General features: G+C 43.5%; 1 protein-coding gene across 1 annotated transcript in view; it reads left to right on the forward strand.

Moving 5' to 3' along the window:
* The window catches only part of TGM6 (transglutaminase 6), a 59,786-nt gene extending 40,278 nt beyond the window's left edge, over nt 1–19,508 (forward strand). The window contains exons 14-17 of the mRNA XM_043980844.1: nt 9,625–9,972; nt 17,125–17,279; nt 17,905–18,038; nt 19,060–19,508. Coding sequence (XP_043836779.1) covers nt 9,625–9,972; nt 17,125–17,279; nt 17,905–18,038; nt 19,060–19,213 — 791 coding nt within the window. The 3' untranslated portion in view covers nt 19,214–19,508. The remainder of the gene's footprint in view (nt 1–9,624; nt 9,973–17,124; nt 17,280–17,904; nt 18,039–19,059) is intronic.
* Nucleotides 19,509–19,725: the final 217 nt, after the last annotated feature.

Genomic DNA, 19,725 nt, shown 5'->3' on the forward strand with positions numbered 1-19,725 from the left:
GGGAGAGAGGAGGGTTGAGGTTACCAAAGAGAGCTGCGGTAGAAAACCCACCACCCCCACACCCCCACCCCACCCCCCACCCCCCGCCAAGGAAGGTACCACCAAAGACAAGGCACCAGCCCCTCCTGGACTTGGGTTGCTTATCATAGAAGCTTAAAGGGAGAAGCTACCTCGGAGATCATCTAGTCCAACTAGTACCTCAAAGAGAATCCCCTCAATGATTCCTGCCAGACAAATACTCATCCTACCTCTGCTCAGAGACCCCCAAGGAAGGGAAGCCCGATCTGATTTGGGGAGAGAAAGAAGGAGCCCCTCCCCACCCCTTGGGCTCCAATCTCTGGAAGGTGGTTAGGAAAGTATGAATTTGAGAAGGTAGACTAAAGAAAGGATAAATAAAAAGTTCTCTCTAATGTTCAATCTAATTAGATGGAAGTGAATAACTTAATCGATCAATCCATGGGCATGCCTTGATCCTATTGATTTTTTAGTTCAACTATAGGACTTTATATTTACCTAGTAAGATGTATGTTCCTATCACTTTTTATCTACACCCTGCCACATTAACCCCTCATCCCCAACTACCCCACCCCCAATCTCTCTCCCAAAATAACAACAAAGCCTGGGAAAAGGTTATTGTTTAGTCATGTCTGACTCTTCATGATCCCATTTAGACTTTTTTTTTCTTTTTGGTGGGGCAATTAGGGTTAAGTGATTTGCCCAGAGTCACACAGCTAGTAAGTGTCAAATGTTTGAGGTTGAATTTGAACTCAGGTCCTCCTGAATCCAAAGCCAGTGTTCTATCCACTGCGCCACCTAGCTGCCCTTTTTTAAAATTCATTCATCTATTTGCTTATTTATTCATTCATTTGTTCATTCATTCATTCATTCGTTCATTCATGGGACAATGAGGGTTAAGTGACTTGCCCAGGGTCACACAGCTAGTAAGTGTCAAGTGTCTGAGGCTGGATTTGAACTCAGGTCCTTCTGAATCCAAGGCCAGTGCTTTATCCACTGCGCCACCTAGCTGCCCCCTCCATTTAGACTTTTCTTGGCAAAGATACTAAAGTAGTTCGCCATTTCCTTCTCCAGCTCATTTTATAGATGAAAAAAAGGAAGCAAACAGGATTACATTCCTTGCCCAGGGTCACACAGCTAGTAAGTGAGGCCAGATTTGAACTCACAAAGATGAGTCTTCCTGACTCCAGTCCTGGCACTCTATCCACAGTGCCACCTGGCTGCCCCCTGGGAAAAAAGTAGGCACTTAATAAATTGCATGCTGATTGGTTAACTTGCTCACGTCCATCTAACTGGATGTGGCATAACAAGATCTTTTTTCATCCCTTTTTTAGTCTACTCTTACCAAATCCGCATTTCCTAACCAGCCTCCAAAGTTTGAGATCGAGTGGGTGGGGAGTGGCTCTTTTTATCACAAAACCATAGAATCTCAGATATAGAATGGACCTCAGTGGCCACCTGACCCAATCTATATTCCCCCCCCCCAAGATAGCTAATAAATCATTCATGAGGCCTGTTGTTGCCTTCAATTACAGGGAGCACACTAGCGCCCCAAGCAGCCCATCCCAAATCAGGTACCTCCGATTTATGAGGAAGTCTGTCCTAGTATCGAGCCTTAACTTGCTCCTTTGCAGCTTCCATTCTGTCCTCCTGTTCCTGGTTCTGCCCTCTGGGGCCAAACAGAACAAGGCTGTTTTTGCCTTTCTTTGTCTTCTCAGAGCTTCGCCCAGTGCCTGGCCCATAAGTACTTAATAAATGCTTATTAGTTGATTGATTGATTGATCCTGAAGTATGGTCCTTCTCCCAGGTGATAGCCCTTCAAATACTTAAAGGTAGATATCATGTCCCCCTAAATCTTCTCTTCTCCAGGCTAAAATATTCTCAGTTCCTTCAAATAATAATAGCTAACAATCATATAGACCTTTGTTGATTTACCTAGAGCTGGATGCTATTATTTTCCTCATATCACAGATGATGAAACTGATGTAGATAGGTGTTATGTGACTTGTCTAGAGTCACACAGAAAATGTGTCTGGGGCAGGATTTGAACCCAGGTCTTTTCGACTCCAACTCCAACACCCTAGCTACACTGTATTATCTAGCTGCCTAACCCCATATGGCACGAACTTGAGGTTCTTCGTTATTCTGACTACTCTTCATGACCCCATTTGAGGTTTTCTTGGCAAAGATACTGGAGAAGTTTGCCATTTCCTTCTCCAGATTATTTTACTGATGAGAAAACTGAGGTAAACAGGGTGAAGTGACTTGCCCAGGGTCACACAGCTGGTAAGTGTCTGAGGCCAGATCTGAACTCAGGAAAATGAGTCTTCCTGACTGGGTAGGCCTGGGTGCCCTATCCACCGAACCACCCAGCTGCCTGATCTACCATTTGACTAACCTAGTTGAAAAATGGAAATAAGGGTAGTCTGACATGACCTGGTCTTTGTGAAGCCACACTGGCTATATGTAGTTACTTTATCCATTTAGAAAAACATTTTTAAATTATATGCAATTACTAACTCCCTTCCACCCCACCCCCAACTGATCAACAAAAAGACAAAAACCAAAACCCTTACAACTTCCCATAGCCCAACAAAGCAAATTCCCACATGGCTACGTCCAAAACTGCACATTTCATTCTGGCTTTTAAGTCCATCACCTCTCAGCCAGGAAGTGTAGGCGGTGGGAGGGGGTATGATATGATTCATCTTTAGTACTCTGGACTCACAGTCTCTCATTGCATTAAGGAGAGCTCCAAAGCCTTTCAAAGCTATTTTTCTCTATAATATTGTCATCATGTAACTTGTTTGGGTAGTTCTCACTTTGCTCTGTATTCATAGAGGTCATCCCAGTTCCTTCTGAAATAGTCCATTTCATTATTTCCCGTGGCACACTAATATTCCATCACAGTTCGGCTGTTCCCCCTCACACGCCTCTCAATTTCCAGCTTGGGGCTACTACAAAAAGAGTTGCTATAAACATTTTTGTACATCTGGGTCCTTTTCCTCTTTTTTGATCTCTTTGATCTCTAGATATAGTTCACCTTTTCCTAACCTTGTTAATAACAGGCTTAATAATTGCTAATAATTAATTCAATATTAAATAATAATATGTTCTAGAGTTTTTCCAGGAATGGATGTCTCCCTCCCTTATTCTGTGGTTTACAGATTCGGTTCTTTCTCTATTTCCCTTTCTCCAGAACTTCTGCCATTTTCCACAGTATTTTAAAAATCACTGACAGTGGCTAAGTAATCACAACTGCCAGGGTATTGGTTTGGGGTTTAGGCTTTTGTTTTGTTTTTTGATTTTGTTTTTTAGTACTCAAGATTATTGTTAATCTGGGTCAATTGAGTTGAAAATAGTAAGAGCACTGAGTGTTCTCTTTTAATCTCCTTACTTACTTTGGGTACTGACTCCCAATTATCTACTTTTGGTTTTTGTTTTTTAATCCAAGACATTCTCTCCTTGGCAAAGAAAACAAAATAGTAATAACTAACATTTATTAGGCACTTACTATGTTCCAGGCACTGCGACAAGCACTTTACAATTATTATCTCATTTGATTCTCACCACAACCCTCGGAGGTAAGCACAATTATTATGTTCTTTTTACAGATGAGGAACTGAAGCAGACAGAGGTTAGGTGACTTGCCCACGGTCACACAGCTAGCAAATGCCTGGCTAGATTGGAACTCAGGTCTTCCTGACTCCAGCCAGGTGCTCTATATACTGCACTCACCTAGCTCTGTACAGCTCTGTAGGAGCTTCTGAAGCTTTCTCCTCTGGGATCGCCTTCCCTCTACTCAGTCTGAGTCTTGTATATACCTATTTATATGCATGTCTCCCATATTAGAAAGTAAAGTCCTTGGGGCAGCTAGGTGGTACAGTGGATAGAGCACTGGCCCCAGAGTCAGGAGGACCTGAGTTCAAATCCGGCCTCAGAACCTTTATACTTACTAGCTGTGTGACCCTGGGCAAGTCACTTAACCCCAATTGCCTCACTAAAAAAAAAAAAGAAAGAAAGAAAGTAAAGTCCTTGAGGGCTGAGACTGTTTTTGCCTTCCTTGAATACCTAGTATTTACTTATCATAGTGTCTGGCATACATCAAGCACTTAATAAATGCTTACTGATTGTTTGCCATAAGACCAAATGAGAAAGGACAGAATTGTTGAGTGATAGAACCCAAAGATGTTCTAAGATAAGAGCCACAGATGATGGATGAGCTCCCTGGACTAACTAGACACACACACACACACACACACACACACACACACACACACACCCCTATTGTGAGGCAGCAAGGAATATGGGGGAATACCAAACTTGGTGTAGGACACCTAAGTTTGGATCCCAGGTCTGAGGCTAGTTCTGTGTCCGTACCTTGCCAATCACTTACCCTCTCTAAGGCAGTCTCCCCATCTGTAAAATAGTAATAATCCTACACTACCTTCCTCACAAGGTTTCATGAGAAAAGCACTAGGTAGATCTTCAAGCACCACAGAAATGAGAGTTATTATCATTTGCTTAGCATGTGGGCCTGGCCCGGACAAGAAGCCGGCTGCCATCTTGCCTTTAGGAAAGAAGGAAATCTGGCACGTCCTTTCCTGAGGACACGGAGACCCACTCTCTGCTGGATCCTCTCCTTGTTCCAAAGATGGCCCCACCTCCTAACACCCTCTGGAGCTTTGGAGCTGGTCCTTTCATTAGTCAGATAGGTGGGTAATAGATAAAGGAAGCCAGGTGGTGTAATGGAGAATCAGAAAGATTTGACTTCAAGCCCAGACCGTGGGCAACTCGCTTACTCTCTTTGCCTCAGTTTTCTTATCTGGAAAATAGGGATGATGATATCACCTTCCTCCCAGGATTGTTGTGAGGATCAAAGGAGATAATATATGTAGAACACTTTGCAAGCTTTAAGGCACTAGATAAATGTGGGTCCAGCATATTAGCCAAACTCCATCTATGCAGACTGAGTCATGACTCTCCCAGACTCCCTCCCATTACCACTGAAGGAACCTGCTTGGAGTCCCATCTCCAGACTACGCATCATTAAAGTCAGACAGTTCCCACCAACAGTCATGGAAAGACCATCCTTTGCCACCACCACCACCACCCTCAAATTTGGCTCCTGAATAACTGGCTTTGCAGGAAACAGGGCATGCTCTGCTGGAGACAGCTCAGTGCTATCTATCTATGCCTGGTTGCCACCTGTCAGCACCGGCATTGAGTGGGAACATGCTTGGAACACAATTGGATCTATGACAACCATGCCTAAGATGTTGGCAAGAAGATATGAAGCATCTTCCCCAGTGTGGGAGAGGAGAGTGAGTGGAACCTTAGAAAGAAATGGGTGTTGGCCCCATGGGGCTTTAGAGATTAGGCCTTCTGAGATGATAAAGGCATGTTTTCCTCTCCTGGTCAGATTAACCCCTACACATATAAATTGAGAGAAAGTGTGAAATAATGGAAAGAGACAGAAGACCAGGGTCCAAATGTGGCCTCAGCTGATCACCAGCAACTTAACAACATTAGGCAAATCCCTTAACTTCTTACGTTCTCAATAATTAAATGATCTCTGAAGTTCCTTCCAGCTCTAACAGTCTGTCAACAGGTTGGCTCCAAATGATAACAAACTCTATGTTAACAGAATCCTGTTTGATGAGATCTCTAAAGAGAGAAGCACCTGTATGGCTAGGCCACCATGCTGAAGGCTGAGTCACACTCAGAGAGGGTGATGATGAAGGCCCAGCCACTGCTGTTGGCTCCCTCTCCTCCTCAATGATAGTGACCCAAGATCTTACCATTTAGAACTGGAAAGGACCTTAGAGATCAATCTAGTCCAATTTGCATACATTTTACAGAGGAAGAAACTAAGGCCCCAAGAGGTTGTGACAGAGGTGACAGAGCCACTTGGTAATCAAGTGAATAAGACTCACATCTATAGAGGACTTCAATGTTTGCAGAATACTTCTTCAAAATAGCTCTATGAGGAAACAAAACAAAACCATGAGGCAACTAGGTGGCACAGTGGATAAAGCACCAGCCCTGGATTCAGAAGGACCTGAGTGCAAATCCGGCCTCAGACACTTGACATTTACTAGCTGTGTGACCCTGGGCAAGTCACTTAACCCCAATTACCTCACCAAAAAGCAAAAAAAAAACAAACAAACAAACAAAAAAGAAAAGGAAACAAAATAATTCTAGGAAGTAGGTCATCTCAGAGAGATTCAATGATCTGTCCAGAGTCACATAGCAAGTAAGCATCTCAGAATCAGGCTTCAAACATGATCCCTTCTAATCAAAGTACAGCCCACCCTCCACTACATGGTCACTGTGGGACTCCGGAGAAGTGAGAAATCCATTTTGTTTACCCAGCCCTTAGCCCCTGCCTAACATTAGCATAGACGGAAGGAAGGAAGGAAGGAAGGAAGGAAGGAAGGAAGGAAGGAGGAAGGAAGGAAGGAAGGAAGGAAGGAAGGAAGGAAGGAAGGAAGGAAGGAAGGAAGGAAGGAAGGAAGGAAGGAAGGAAGGAAGGAAGGAAGGAAGGAAGGAAGGAAGGAAGGAAGGAAGGAAGGAAGGAAGGAAGGAAGGAAGGAAGGAAGACAGAAAGAAAACTGCCTCCAAAAAGGCATCAAGGCATGGCCTGACAGGCAGTCTTAGACCTAGAGTTAGAAGACCTGGGACCACTTGAGGTCTGACGCTAACCTTGTGTAACTCTGGGCAACTCATCAAACCCCTCTGAGCTCAGTTTTTCCATCAATAAAATGAGGAGAATTTACTATTTTAACTTAAAACTTTAAAATGCTCAATAAATGTGCCATTATTATTGACTCAAAGTATGGAGAGAACAGAAAGGAAATCTCACTTCTGCAACAACCCTGACAAATTTTCCTCCTTTGCAGATAACTAGGGAGAGGGGAGAGATTCTTAATCAACCTTAATTCTTAATCAATACTTTTTTATTATTTTCCAGTTACATGTGGAGATAGTTTTCAGCATTTGTTTTTATAAGATTTCTAGTTTTAAATCTTTCTCCCTTAATCAATTCTTTTTTTTTTCAGGTTGTGCATTTTATTTCCCTGTATTCTTTTTTTTTTTGTTTTTGTTTTTAGGCAATGGGGCTTAAGTGACTTGCCCAGAGTCACACAGCTAGTAAGTGTTAAGTGTCTGAGGCCGGATTTGAACTCAGGTACTCCTGAATCCAGGGCCGGTGCTTAAACCACTGCGCCATCTAGCTGCCCCCCTTCCCTGTATTCTTAATTTTAAATAGTATCTCATAAATAAACTCTGCTTTGATTATTTAGTTAAGAGGCTTCTTAATCTTTTGCTTATCAATTTTGGGAGTGGAGCAGTGTGGTGGAACTTTATAAATGGCCCACATTAAATTAATAGCAGTCAGATAGCCAAACAGTCAAAAGTCCCCAGATTAGTCCTCCAGTCAGATTAGCCCCAAATTAGGCTAGTAAGTCAAAATATTTCTACATGTATATGTAATTTTTCAGGGGGATAGATTTTGAGGTCTACATATGCATCCTGTCTTGTTTCTGATGTTTAATAACAAAATACCAGTTATCTACAGAACATTTCAAATTGGATGTCTGAGACATCTTAAACTCAACACGATCAAAACAAAGCATCATCTTTCCCCCAAAATTCTTTTCTCTTCTAAACTTCCCATTTCTATCAATGGCACCACTGTTTTTCCAGTCTCCCAGGTTTGTAATCTTAGTATTATCCTCAACTCCTCACTCTTCCTCAGCCCATACAGCCAGTTGGTGTCCAAATCTTGTCGTTTTTATCTCTTTGACAGCTCTCAAATCAGACCCCTTCTCTATACAATTTCCACTTATCCACCTCACTTCCAGGTGATAAGGTTTAGGTCCTTAACACCTCTTGCTTGGATTATTACAGTATCTTCCTAAATGGTTTCCTTGTCTGAAATCTCTACCTATCTCAATTAATATTCCATATTGCTGCCAAAGTGCCTTAATCAATTCTTTTTTTTCTTTTTTTTAGTGAGGCAATTGGGGTTAAGTGACTTGTCCAGGGTCACACAGCTAGTAAGTGTTAAGTGTCTGAGGCCGGATTTGAACTCAGGTACTCCTGACTCCAGGGCTGGTGCTTTATCCACTTCGCCACCTAGCCACCCCCTTAATCAATTCTTAATCAGCATTTATTAAGCTTCCACTATGTGCTGGCACTGGGAATACAAAGGCTGAAAGTAAAACAATCCCGGCCCTCAGGGATCTTACAGTCTAGAGAAAAGCCATACACACATATAGAAATGTATACAAAATATGCACAGAAAGAATTCATACAAAGTAATTAAACTGGGGAGATCAGGAAATCTCTTATGGAGAGGATAGAGCTCTAGTTTAACTTTGAAGGATACTGGAAGTTCTAAGAGGCAGAGGGACAGAGGAAGACTGCACAGCATGGACACTAGAGAGGAGATGTTTTATCAGGGGAAGATCAAGAAGAGCAGCTTGGCTGGACCAAAGACTGCCTGAGTGAAAGTAATGCGTGATAAGTTTGGACTGGTAGATTGGAGCTTGAAATGACAAACAGAAGGGTTTATATTTGACTCTAGAATTAACAGGAAGCCACTGGAGTTTATGGAGTGGGAAACAAGGTTTAGGTAATTTCCTTTGGCAAATGGCATCCTTGGCAAAATGACAAATTAAGATGCTATTGTGGGGCAGCTAGGTGGCACAGTGGATAGAGCACCAGTCCTGGAGTCAGGAGGACCCGAGTTTGAATCTGGCCTCAGACACTTGATACTTACTAGCTGTGTGACCTTGGGCAAGTCACTTAACCCCAATTGCCTCACCAAAAAAAAAAATGCTATTGTAAACAGTCCTGGAGAAAGGTGATTGGGACCCCAATTAAGGCAGGATCACTGGAAATGGGAAAGGAGATGGATGTGAATAAGGACACAGGAGTCAAAATAATAAGACTTGACTACCAATTGGATGCATAAGGTGAGAGGGAGGAGTCAAAGACGACTCCAAAGTTGAAAACTTTGGTGACTAGAAAGGCATTGCCTCTTCAATGGAAAGACAGAAGTGCAAAAGAGGATTTGGGGGAGGATGTGAGTTCTGTTTATGAGTTTGATGTACCTGTAAGATGTCCTATCAGCAAACAAGCCTTTATTAAGTTCTCACGATGTGTGGGGCTAATCTCTGGACAATTCAGAACTTCCTAGAGAGGTTACTGACCTGGGACTTTCAGGAGAGAAGCTAGGATTCCATCTAAAGAGCTAGAATCCATTACAGACAGATAATAATTAAACCCATAGAAGTTGATGAAACCCCCACAGAGAGAGAGTGTAGAGAAAGACAGGGTGTGTCAGGGGGTAGGGAAGAGGGGAATGAGTTTGGATAGGGAGCTATGGGATTTGGATTGGGGCAGAATCTGTGCTCTGGAGGAGCTGGAGGGGGGGGGCGGGGGAAGGAAGGGAGCGAGTTAAGGGTCTGAGCTGCTTGACTTCACCCTTTAGAAGACGACCCAGCTGGCTCCGGGGAGACGGTCCCAGCCCTTCTGGGACAAGCCTCTCTAGAGCCCCTGCTCGGATACCACTACTAACCGTTCTCTTCCAACCTTCTTCAGGCTCCCGGAAGGAAAGGCAGGTGTACAGGAAAGCGGTGAGGAAGCTCTTTGGGGTGGAAGCCTCGGGCAGAAGAGACAGGATCCGGAGGGCCAGTGGCCGAGGCTGGGCCTCCTGGAGGGATGACGTCCTGGAGCCGGCCAAGAAGCCCAACATCACGGGGAAGTTCAAACTGCTGGAGCCGCCCGTCATGGGCCAGGACATCAAACTGGCCATCTGCCTCACCAACCTCACCTCCCGCCTCCAGAGGGTCAAGGTGAACCTGAGTGCGGCCACCATCCTCTACACCCGGAGACCCGTGGCTGAGATCCTGCACGAATCCCATTCAATTAAACTAGAGCCCGAGGAAGGTAACTACCCTTCTAGAGGGACAAATATGGTGGGATGGTTTCGGGGCACATCCAGATCTGGCCTCTGGGGGTCAATGGGATGCAGGGGAAATCACCCTTTGGTGGCGGATGCGGGTAGAGGTGGAAGGGAGGGAAGGAATAATATGAGCCCTATTTGGATCAGATTATGGTGGCCTGGGAAGGCTTCCTGGAAGTGCTCAATCCAAGCCTTGGCAGCAGGAAAGACTCAAGCTGAGAGAGAATGGATTATTTCCTTAGAGGCCCATAGGTTGAGAGCAAGAAGGGACTTCTTTAAAGAGCGTCAAGTCCAACTCCCTCATTTTATACGGGCCGGCCTCTGAAGTCCCTTCCAGCTCTAGATCTGTGACCCTACACGTCTTTCCTGATCATGTTAGTGCCATTCCTATTTATTCTTCATGTAATGTACTTGGGGGGGGGGGGGGCAGGGAGGGTTAAGTGACTTGCCCAGGGTCACTGTGAAAAATGGGTAGTTGTCTCCTCTCAATGAGGATATAACAGTCAATCATACTCCTCACCTGCTTGTAGGACAAAGGTCTCAGATCCTTTCCTCCCCTTCCGGCAAATAAAATCACATGGTTCTAGGAGCCCAAGCTGGTCTCAATTAGGTCCTGATTAGCTAGTCTTTGCAGGTAGATTGTAACCCTTGAGTAATCAATTAGTGATGAAAAAGAGGAGGGTCTATTCACGCTAGGGACTAGGGGATAAAATGGGGCCTGCAAGCCTCCATTGGGGCACTTATTAGCGGCACACTAGGGTGCCTCCTCACAAGAAGGAAATAAAAGAGCCTTTTGTCACATCGCTGCTGAGTTCCCGAAGATTATTGAAAAGAGGATTGATTTATCCCTCACAGTCACACAGCTAGTAAGTGTCAAATGTCTAAGGCTGGATTTGAACTCAGGTCCTCCTGAATCCAGGGCCTGTGCCTTATCCACTGAGACACCTAGCTGCCCCCTAACTCCCTCATTTTAAGAATTGTGGAAACTGAGACCCAAAGAGGTTAAGTGGCTTGCTTATGACCACAAAGAGAAATAAAATAACCAGGATTTGAACCCAGGTCCTCTGACTTTACAGCTTTCCATCCCAACCTTCTTTTAGGAGTAGGGATTTAGGGGGCAGCTAGGGGGCACAGTGGATAAAGCACTGTCCTGGATCCAGGAGGACCCGAGTTCAAATCCAGCCTCAGATACTTGATACTGTGTCATTTAAAATTCTAAATGTGGGTTCTAATCTGTTCCCCCAGTTTTGGGGGAAACTGACTAAAATCACTGATAAAACAAGTTTAGATTTTTAAGGGTTTATTGAAATATAGAAAGAGAAAGATTGAGAACAGAATTCCTACAACCTCACAATCCTATCTTTCCTCAGCTCCCCTCCGTAGTTCTCATCCGTCACCACCAAGTCAGGAACCAACAAGACAGCACTCTTTGAGCAGGCTCCCCTTTCCTCCTTCCTGTCCCCTCCCAGAATGGGGAGGTTCTTTAAGCTGATTGGTTGATTGGACCGGAAGTTCAAAGTTTTTTTAGATTCTGAGAACCATGCTTTCTTAAGTACTCTCAAGTACCAGCCAGATGTGCTTAGAATCTAGTCAACTACTAATCCAGTCAAATCAGCCAGTAATCCACTCAGGTGGGCTCCTGAGTATCTGCCAAATCTCATCTATCACATTCCATTATCTTGACAATACTTACTAGCTGTGAGACCTTGGGCAAATCAGTTAATCCTCATTGCCCCACAAAAAAATAAAAAATAAAAACAAAGAGTAGGGATTTAGCTCTGGCTGCACAAGAAGTGGTCAATATGTAATTCATTTGAATTCAGCAAAGATTTATAAAGGACCTACTAGGTACAGAGAACTATGCTAGGCACTAGAGAAGAGACTACAACATTTAGATAGTCCACAAGCATTAATTGTTTACTACGCCAGGCATTGTGCTAAAGCCTGGGGATACAAAGAATGGCAAAAATAATTCTTGCCTTTAAGGAGTTCACATTTGGGGCAGGTGGGGGTCCTTTGCCCTGGTGAAGTTCAGTCTTAGTAGCAAATAAGACATAAACACAAATTAACTACTGCACAATACACAATAGAATAATGCCATTGAAAGATTCAAATGGAATACTCCTAGGTGGGGATAGGGGAGGGAGCACAGGTAATTGGATGGGAAGGGAGAAAGGAAAACTTCCTGGAGAAGGTGACTTTAAAGAACTGCTAGGAAACCAACTGGCAGAGCTGATGCAAGTTTGGGGTGGGGGTGGGGGTGGGGGTGGGGAGTGAGGAAGAGGAGGGGGAGGTGCACTCTAGCACAGATAATTTAGCTGGAGCAAAGATAAGAAAGTATGAGATGAGTGGAGTACTACCCTGCTGCACTGAGGTCCACTTGGAAGGGAGTAATTAGCGACTGATAATAATAATAGCTTTCATTTCTCTTGGCTTTAAATTCCTTCCAATGGCAGGGTGCAAATGTTATTCCCCTTTTACAGATAAGGTTGACCCTTAGAGAAGTCAGCTCACTCACAGTTGCACAACTAGAAAGTGCCAGAACAACTAGAAAGAGACCCAGGTCTCCTGATTCTCTATCCAGTCCTCTTCCTCACACTGCCTAGCCGCCTCTGTGGTCAGCTCTTCTAATAACTGGAACACCTGGGGGCCATGAAATAATGTCTCTGGTCTGTCTTCCCAAGTATCACGGAACAGGGGGAAGAGCACTGGTTTGGACTCAGAATATCTGGGTCCAAATCCAGACTCTATGACTTACCCGCTGTAACAACAAAGGACACCGTCGTCCTCCCAGACCCTCGGGCTCACAACCAAAGTGCCCCCTCACTCTTACTCACCTTCCATATCCAGTACCATCCAAAGCCAGGTCCTGCTCATTCTACCTTAGTAGCATTTAGGCCCCTTCTCTCTTCCAATGCTGACCCCACCCTGGTGCAGGCCCTTCTCCCTTCACACCTGGACTGTGGCCATAGCTGCTGGGGGGTCTGCCTGCCTCAAGTCTTCCCTGACTACAATCCATCCTCCATCATCTTCCCACATCCCTCTTCCATTCAATCACCTCCAGAGTCAAATATAAACATAATATCAAATACTAAATCCTCTTTGTTTGGCCTTTTTTTTGGGGGGGGGTGCAGGGCAATGAGGGTTAAGTGACTTGTCCAGGGTCACACAGCTAGTAAGTGTCAAGTGTCTGAGGTCAGATTTGAACTCAGGTCCTCCTCAATCCAAAGCTGGTGCTTTATCCACTGCGCCACCAGGCTGCCCCCTTTTTGTTTGACTTTTAAAGCCATTAGACCCTGATCTCCTCCTTCCCTTCCAATCATTTTAAACCTGATACCCCACCACCCACTCTTCCATCTAGTGACACTGGCCTCCCTGCTGCTCCTCAACCGAGACCCTCCACTCCCCACTCTGGGCACTCTCCCTGGCTGTCCCCCATCCCTGGAATGCTCCCCCTCCTCATCTCTTCGTCCTGGTTTCCCAGGCTTCCTTCAGGTCCCAGCTAAGATCCCACCTTCTACAAGAAGCCCTTCCCAATCCTTCTTCATTCTGTTGATTATCTCCAATTCATCCTGTCCATATCTTGTTTGTATATAGTGTTTTCATATTGTCTCCCATTGGACTATGAGTTCTTTGAGAGCAGAAACTGTTTTTTGTCTTTCTTTCTTTTCCCAGCACTTAGCACAGTTTCTGACACATACTAGGTACTTTATAAATGCATATTTTGGGGGGGGAGGGGGGAGGCAATTGGAGTTAAGTGACTTGTCCAGGGTCACACAGCTAGTAAGTATCAAGTGTCTGAGGTCGGATTTGAACTCAGGTCCTTCTGACTCCAGGGCCAGTGCTCTATCCAGTGTGCCATCTAGCTGCCCCCTGTAAATGCATATTGACTGACTCGACTGTGGCCTTATGAGACTCGTTTAGCATCTCTTGGCCTCAGTTTCCCCATCTGTTAAATGATAGGGTTGAACTCTGTGGTTTCTATTCATGAGCTATGATCCAGCAAAATGGTATATGCATCAGCCATTGTACTTCTCAGTCAGGGACATAATATGGGACAGTGAGAAGATCACTGGCTCTGAACTCAGAAAATCTGAGTTCAAATCCTGATATGATTGCTCACTTTTTGTGTAACCCAGGACCTCTTTTGAATCCTTACTTACTACCTAGGTGAGTGTAGGGAAATAATTTGATCTCTCTGAACCTCAGTTTCCTCTTCTGTAAAAGGCAGGGACTAGTCTAGAGCTAGAAGGATTCTTTCTAGGTTTCAATACCATGATTCTTTTTCTTAATAGTATTTTATTTTTTCCAGTTACATGTAAAGATAGCTTTCAACATTCGTTTTTATAAGATTTTGAGTTCCAAATTTTTCTCCCTCCCTCCCTTATCTCCCCCTCCCCCCTCCTGAAGCCAGCAAGCAATTTGGCATAGGTTATACGTTACATTCATGTTAAACATATTTCCGGGGCAGCTAGGTGGTGCAGTGGATAAAGCACCAGCCCTGGATTCAGGAGGACCTGAGTTCAAATTCGGCCTCAGACACTTGACACTTACTAGCTGTGTGACCCTGGGCAAGTCACTTAACCACCATTGCCCTGCCCCCCCAAAAAACACCCTGTTTCCACATTAGTCATGTATGAGAAGAACCAGAACAAAAGTGAAAAATCACAAGAAAGAAAAAACAAAAAAAACAGCAACAAAAGGGAAAATAATATGCTTCAATCCACATTCAGACTCCATAGTTCTTTCTCTGGATGTGAAGATCATCTTCCACCATGAGTCTTTTGGAATTGTCTTAGATCACTGTATTGCTAAGAACTAAGTCTATTGCATGAATCGATGATGAGTGAGATGAGCAGAACCATGAGAACATTGTACATAGTATCATCAACATTATGTGTTGATCAACTGTGATAGACTTGATTCTTCTCAGCAATACAAGATAGTACCAAAGGACTCATGATGGAAAATGCTCTTCAAATCCAGAAAAGAAAAAGAACTGTGGAATATGGATGCAGATTGAACCATACTATTTCTCTTGTTTTTGGTGCTGTTGTTTTTCTTTTTTGAGGTTTGTCCTTTTTGCTCTGATTCCTCTCTTATAACATGACTAATGCAGAATTATGTTTAATGTTATTGTACATATATAACCTATATCAGATTACTTGCTGTCTTGGGGAGGGGGGGGAGGGAGGGGAGGGAGGGAAAAAATTTGGAACCAGAAATCTTATAAAAACAAATATTGAAAACTATCTCTACATGTAACTAGAAAATAATAAAATACTTTAATAACTTTTTTTAAAAAAAGAACTAAGTCTATCAGAGTTGATCATCATACAACATTGCTGTTACTGTGTACAGTGTTCTCCTGGTTCTGCTCACTTCACTAAGCATCAGTCCACTTAAGTCTTTCCATATTTTCCTGAAATCTGCCTGCTCATCATTTCTTACAGCACAATAGTATTCCATTATATTCATATACCACATCTTGTTTAGCCATTCCCCAATTGATGGACATCCCCTCAATTTCCAATCCTTTACCACCACAAAAAGAGCAGCCATAAATATGTTTGTACATGTGGGTCCTTTTCCCTTTTTTGTCATCTCTTTGGGATGTAGACTGTTAATATGAATATATGGATCACCTGGATTTGATGAAGATACCTTATTATCCAAAAGGAGTTTTATGAAACCCTGGATTAATAGGAGCAAAATGTCCTTCAACTGAACTCCAAACTTAAACCAGATAGCTAGCAGATAAAAGACCCTACCTAGTGACTTCTTTTCCCTCAGGATAGTAAGTCCCTATCTTATGGTAACATCTGGGCATCCTCATCCTTGCCAAACCCTTTTTTGGAATCCTGTAGTCTTATTATGATGCTTCTGTATTTACTCCATACTTGTTATAACTGAAATTGTTAAACTACTTTTTGCTTCTGGGTTGATTTCTATATCATACTATTGAAACTGACAATGCCCTATAATTAGTGGACTAAAACCTTATATACCCTCAGAAATGGGGAGTCCTCTGAGCTTCTCTCTTAGGAGGGAATCTCCACATGATCATGTTATGTATTATATTTCTCCTTGGGACAACAAAATATTAAATTGATATTATGTTTTTCTGTCTGTCTGTGATTTGTAGGAGAAATTAAACATTATTTCTCTGATCTGTTTGTAGGAGACAGCCAGATATATCATGTTCTCTTTATAGTTAGGAGATATTATAAGATATAATTTTTCTGATCTGTTTATTAATTTGTAGAAGAAATTAAACATTATTTCTCTTATCTGTTTGTAGGAGGCAGACAAATACAAAAGCTATATTTTAATATTCGACAAGACCTAGTAGCAGTATTGCTGGGTCAAAGTGTATGCAGTTTTATAGTCTTTTGGGCATGGTTCCAAATTGCTCTCCAGAGTGGTTGGATCAGTTCACAACTCCACCAACGATGCCTTAGCATTCCAATTTTCCCACATCCTCTCCAGAATTTATCGTTTTTCTTTTTTGTCATATTAGCCAATCTGATAGGTGTGAGGTGGTAGCTCAGAGTAGTTTTAATTTGAATTTCTCTAATAAGTCAATGCTATGATTCTAAGGTATAAATATAGAGCTAGAAGGGATCTCAGAGGCCATCTAGATGAACCCCTTTATTTTACAGATGAAAAAAATGAGGCAGGTGGAGGCTAAGAGACCTAACAAAGGTCATGGAGGTAATAAGTAACAAATTCATAATTCAAATTGATCCTAAGTCTCACAGATAGTGAGTAACCTTGGCAAGATTTGAAACCAGATCTTCTGACTCCAGTGGTTAGAGCACTGAGCCTGGTATTAGAAACACCTAAGTTCAAATCCAGTCTCAGACACTTACTGACTCTGTAACCCTAGGCAGGTCACTTAACCCTGTTTGCCTCAGTTTCCTCATCTGTAAAATGAGCTGGAGAAGGCAATGGCAAACCACTCCAGTATCTTTGCCAAGAATCCCCCAAGTTGGGTCATGAAGAGTCAGACATGAGTGAACAACCACAGGTGCTACTGACTCCAGAGCCACTGTTCTTTCCTCTGTACCAGATTTCCTGTCAAGCCGTTATTCCCAAATAGTAGCCCAACTGGCAACCTCCAATTTCTCTTTCAGAGAAGAGGATCCCGGTGGAGATCTCTTACTCAGAGTACAAAGATGACTTGACAGATGACAAGAAGATCCTGGTGGCTGCCATGTGCCTGGTCTCTAAAGGAGAAAAGCTCTTGATAGAGAAGGACATCACCCTGGAAGACTTCATTGCCATTAAGGTCAAACCAGCCCAAGGGACCAATTGGCTCCAACAAGAGCCTTGGGTTGTTGGGGGGTGGAGGGTTGTGGTGGTAAAGGGTCAACAAAAATTTATTAAGTGCCTGTTACATGCCAAGAATTGTGCCAAGTGCTGAGGATATAAAGAAAGGCAAAAGACAGTCCCTGTCCTCAGGGAGCTTACAACCTAACAGGGAAGACAACATGCAAACAATGTACAGAGAAGATCTATATAGAATAAATTGGAAATAATTTCAAAGGGAAGGCACTAGGATTAAAGGGAATCGGCTAATGCTTCCTGTAGAAGCTTTATCTCCCTCTACTGTGTGAGCAGTCAGAAGGACCTGAGTTCAAATCCAACCTCAGACACTTACTAGCTGTGCAACCCTGGGCAAGTCACTTAATCCTGATTGCCTCCCCCCAAAAAAATCACTTTGATAACTGACGGGTAGATGGACTGGAGTGGGGAGAGACCTTTAAGGGTCCCTTCCTTTCTCTATCTGTGATTCTATGGTTCTTTTTGGAAGCCCCTTTCATGCCCCCAAACTTTGCCTGGGATGATGGTACCAAAGAAGAAAATGAGGACAAAGGTTCAGAGGCCAATCTACTGTGGTGTTGCCCCTCCAGATGCTGAGTCCTGCAGTGGTAGGTGAAGTTCTTGCTGTGGAGGTCACGATTGCCAACCCTTTGTCTGAGAGGGTGGAGGACTGCACGATGATCATGGAGGGCAGTGGGCTCCTCAGGGAGCAGCTCAACATCGAGTGAGTAGAGGAGGTGGAAGAAGAGATAAGAGGGCAAGACGCCTCAGGGCTGTGGAGAGAGAAGCTAGGAGAGAAACAGGGAACCAGACCCTGCAACAATACTACTACCTTGGGTATTGCAGGAGGACCTTATTGGGGCTGGGGGCTGGGAGGTAGAACTGTCTGGCAAGGCAGAAAAAAAATCCCACAAGAATAGCCAAAGACTGTATTCTTGTCTAAGCTCTGCCACCTGAAATTAGCTGTGTAACCTTGTGAGCCTCAGCTTCCCAAAACAGAAAGCTCGTTGAGAAGATCAAAGGAGGTGATGCAAGTCAAGTGGCAGAATTGTGAGATAGTAGAAAGAAGGCTTTGGTGACCTGGGATTGAATCTCACTAACTCTCTGGGCCTCCGTTTCTTTATCTGTAAAATGGGGGTAAATGAAACACCACCTAACTCACAGGGTTGTTGTGAGGAAAATACAACTTGTTCTGATTAAGCTCTCTCCCAGCTCTATAGCCATAGATCCTAAAGTTATAAAAAATAATGAATACAAGGTTGGCAAATGATAAAATGCTATGCAACTAAGCTATTTTTATCACTGACAGTAAGGGCTATAGCCACTTAAGTGGGCGGGGGAGGGGAGAAAAGGACATTGTAGGCTGGGAAAATCAATAAAGGCTTCCTGGAGGAGGTGAGACTTAAACGGGCCTTGAACGATGGAATGAATTTAGACAAGTGGAGAAGAGAAGGCAGAGTATTCCAGGCATGGGTGGGTATCATATAAGCACAGCCATGGAAGTAGCAAAGAAGCTAGCACATGGAAGGCATTGAGGAGATGTTAACTATCTGCAGTTGTGGGAAGGTCAATCAATGTAGGAGAGTAGCAGGAGGGGAGTGATACTTGAGAGTTAAATTGGAACTAGATGGTGAAGAGCATCAGATACCAGGTTGGGGAGTTTGGACTTGGTCCTATATATAGGCCAGGGGAAGCAGCAGGAGGTGCCTGATGGCCTGACCCTCATTCTTTTCTCTTGCCTCTAGTGTGCCTGCCCTGGAGCCCCAAGAGAGGGCTAGAGTCCAGTTTGAGATCACACCATACAAAAGTGGAAACAGGCAGCTGCAAGTGGATCTCATCAGCACCCACTTCCCAAACATCAAAGGCTTCCTGGTCATCCATGTGGCCACGACAAAGTGACTGGGCTGGTGAGGATTGGGGCAGTAGTGATGGGAGGCACATATCATAGGCCATAACCTTCCGCTTCCAAGAGCTCACTTCTCTTGGAGGACCTGAGTTCTAAACCAAGGCAGGACTCTAACTTATCTTATGGCCTCCTTAAAGAAAGGTGACTGACTCGAGGTATAGAATGAGACCGTATGTTCAGACGCGTCAATTCAGGAATTTGTTTTACTTAACTATGTATATTTGTTACAAGAGTTTTGTTTTGTTTTGTTTTGTTTTGTTTTGTTTTGTTTTCCAAGGGGGAGCTGTAGGAGGGAAAGGAAATAATTTTTTGTGAAATAAATAAAAATTAAATTAAAAAAATAAAAAACTGTATAAACAATAATAATAACTAGCATTTGTAACAGTACTTTAATGTTTGCAAAGTACTTTATATATTAACTCAATTGCAGCAGCCCTGTGAAGTAGGGTACTATTATTATCTCCACTTTACATATGTGGAAACTGAGTCACAAAGAAGTTAAGTG

Source organism: Dromiciops gliroides, chromosome 2, assembly GCF_019393635.1.
Source record: "Dromiciops gliroides isolate mDroGli1 chromosome 2, mDroGli1.pri, whole genome shotgun sequence".
Classification (NCBI taxonomy): domain Eukaryota; kingdom Metazoa; phylum Chordata; class Mammalia; order Microbiotheria; family Microbiotheriidae; genus Dromiciops; species Dromiciops gliroides.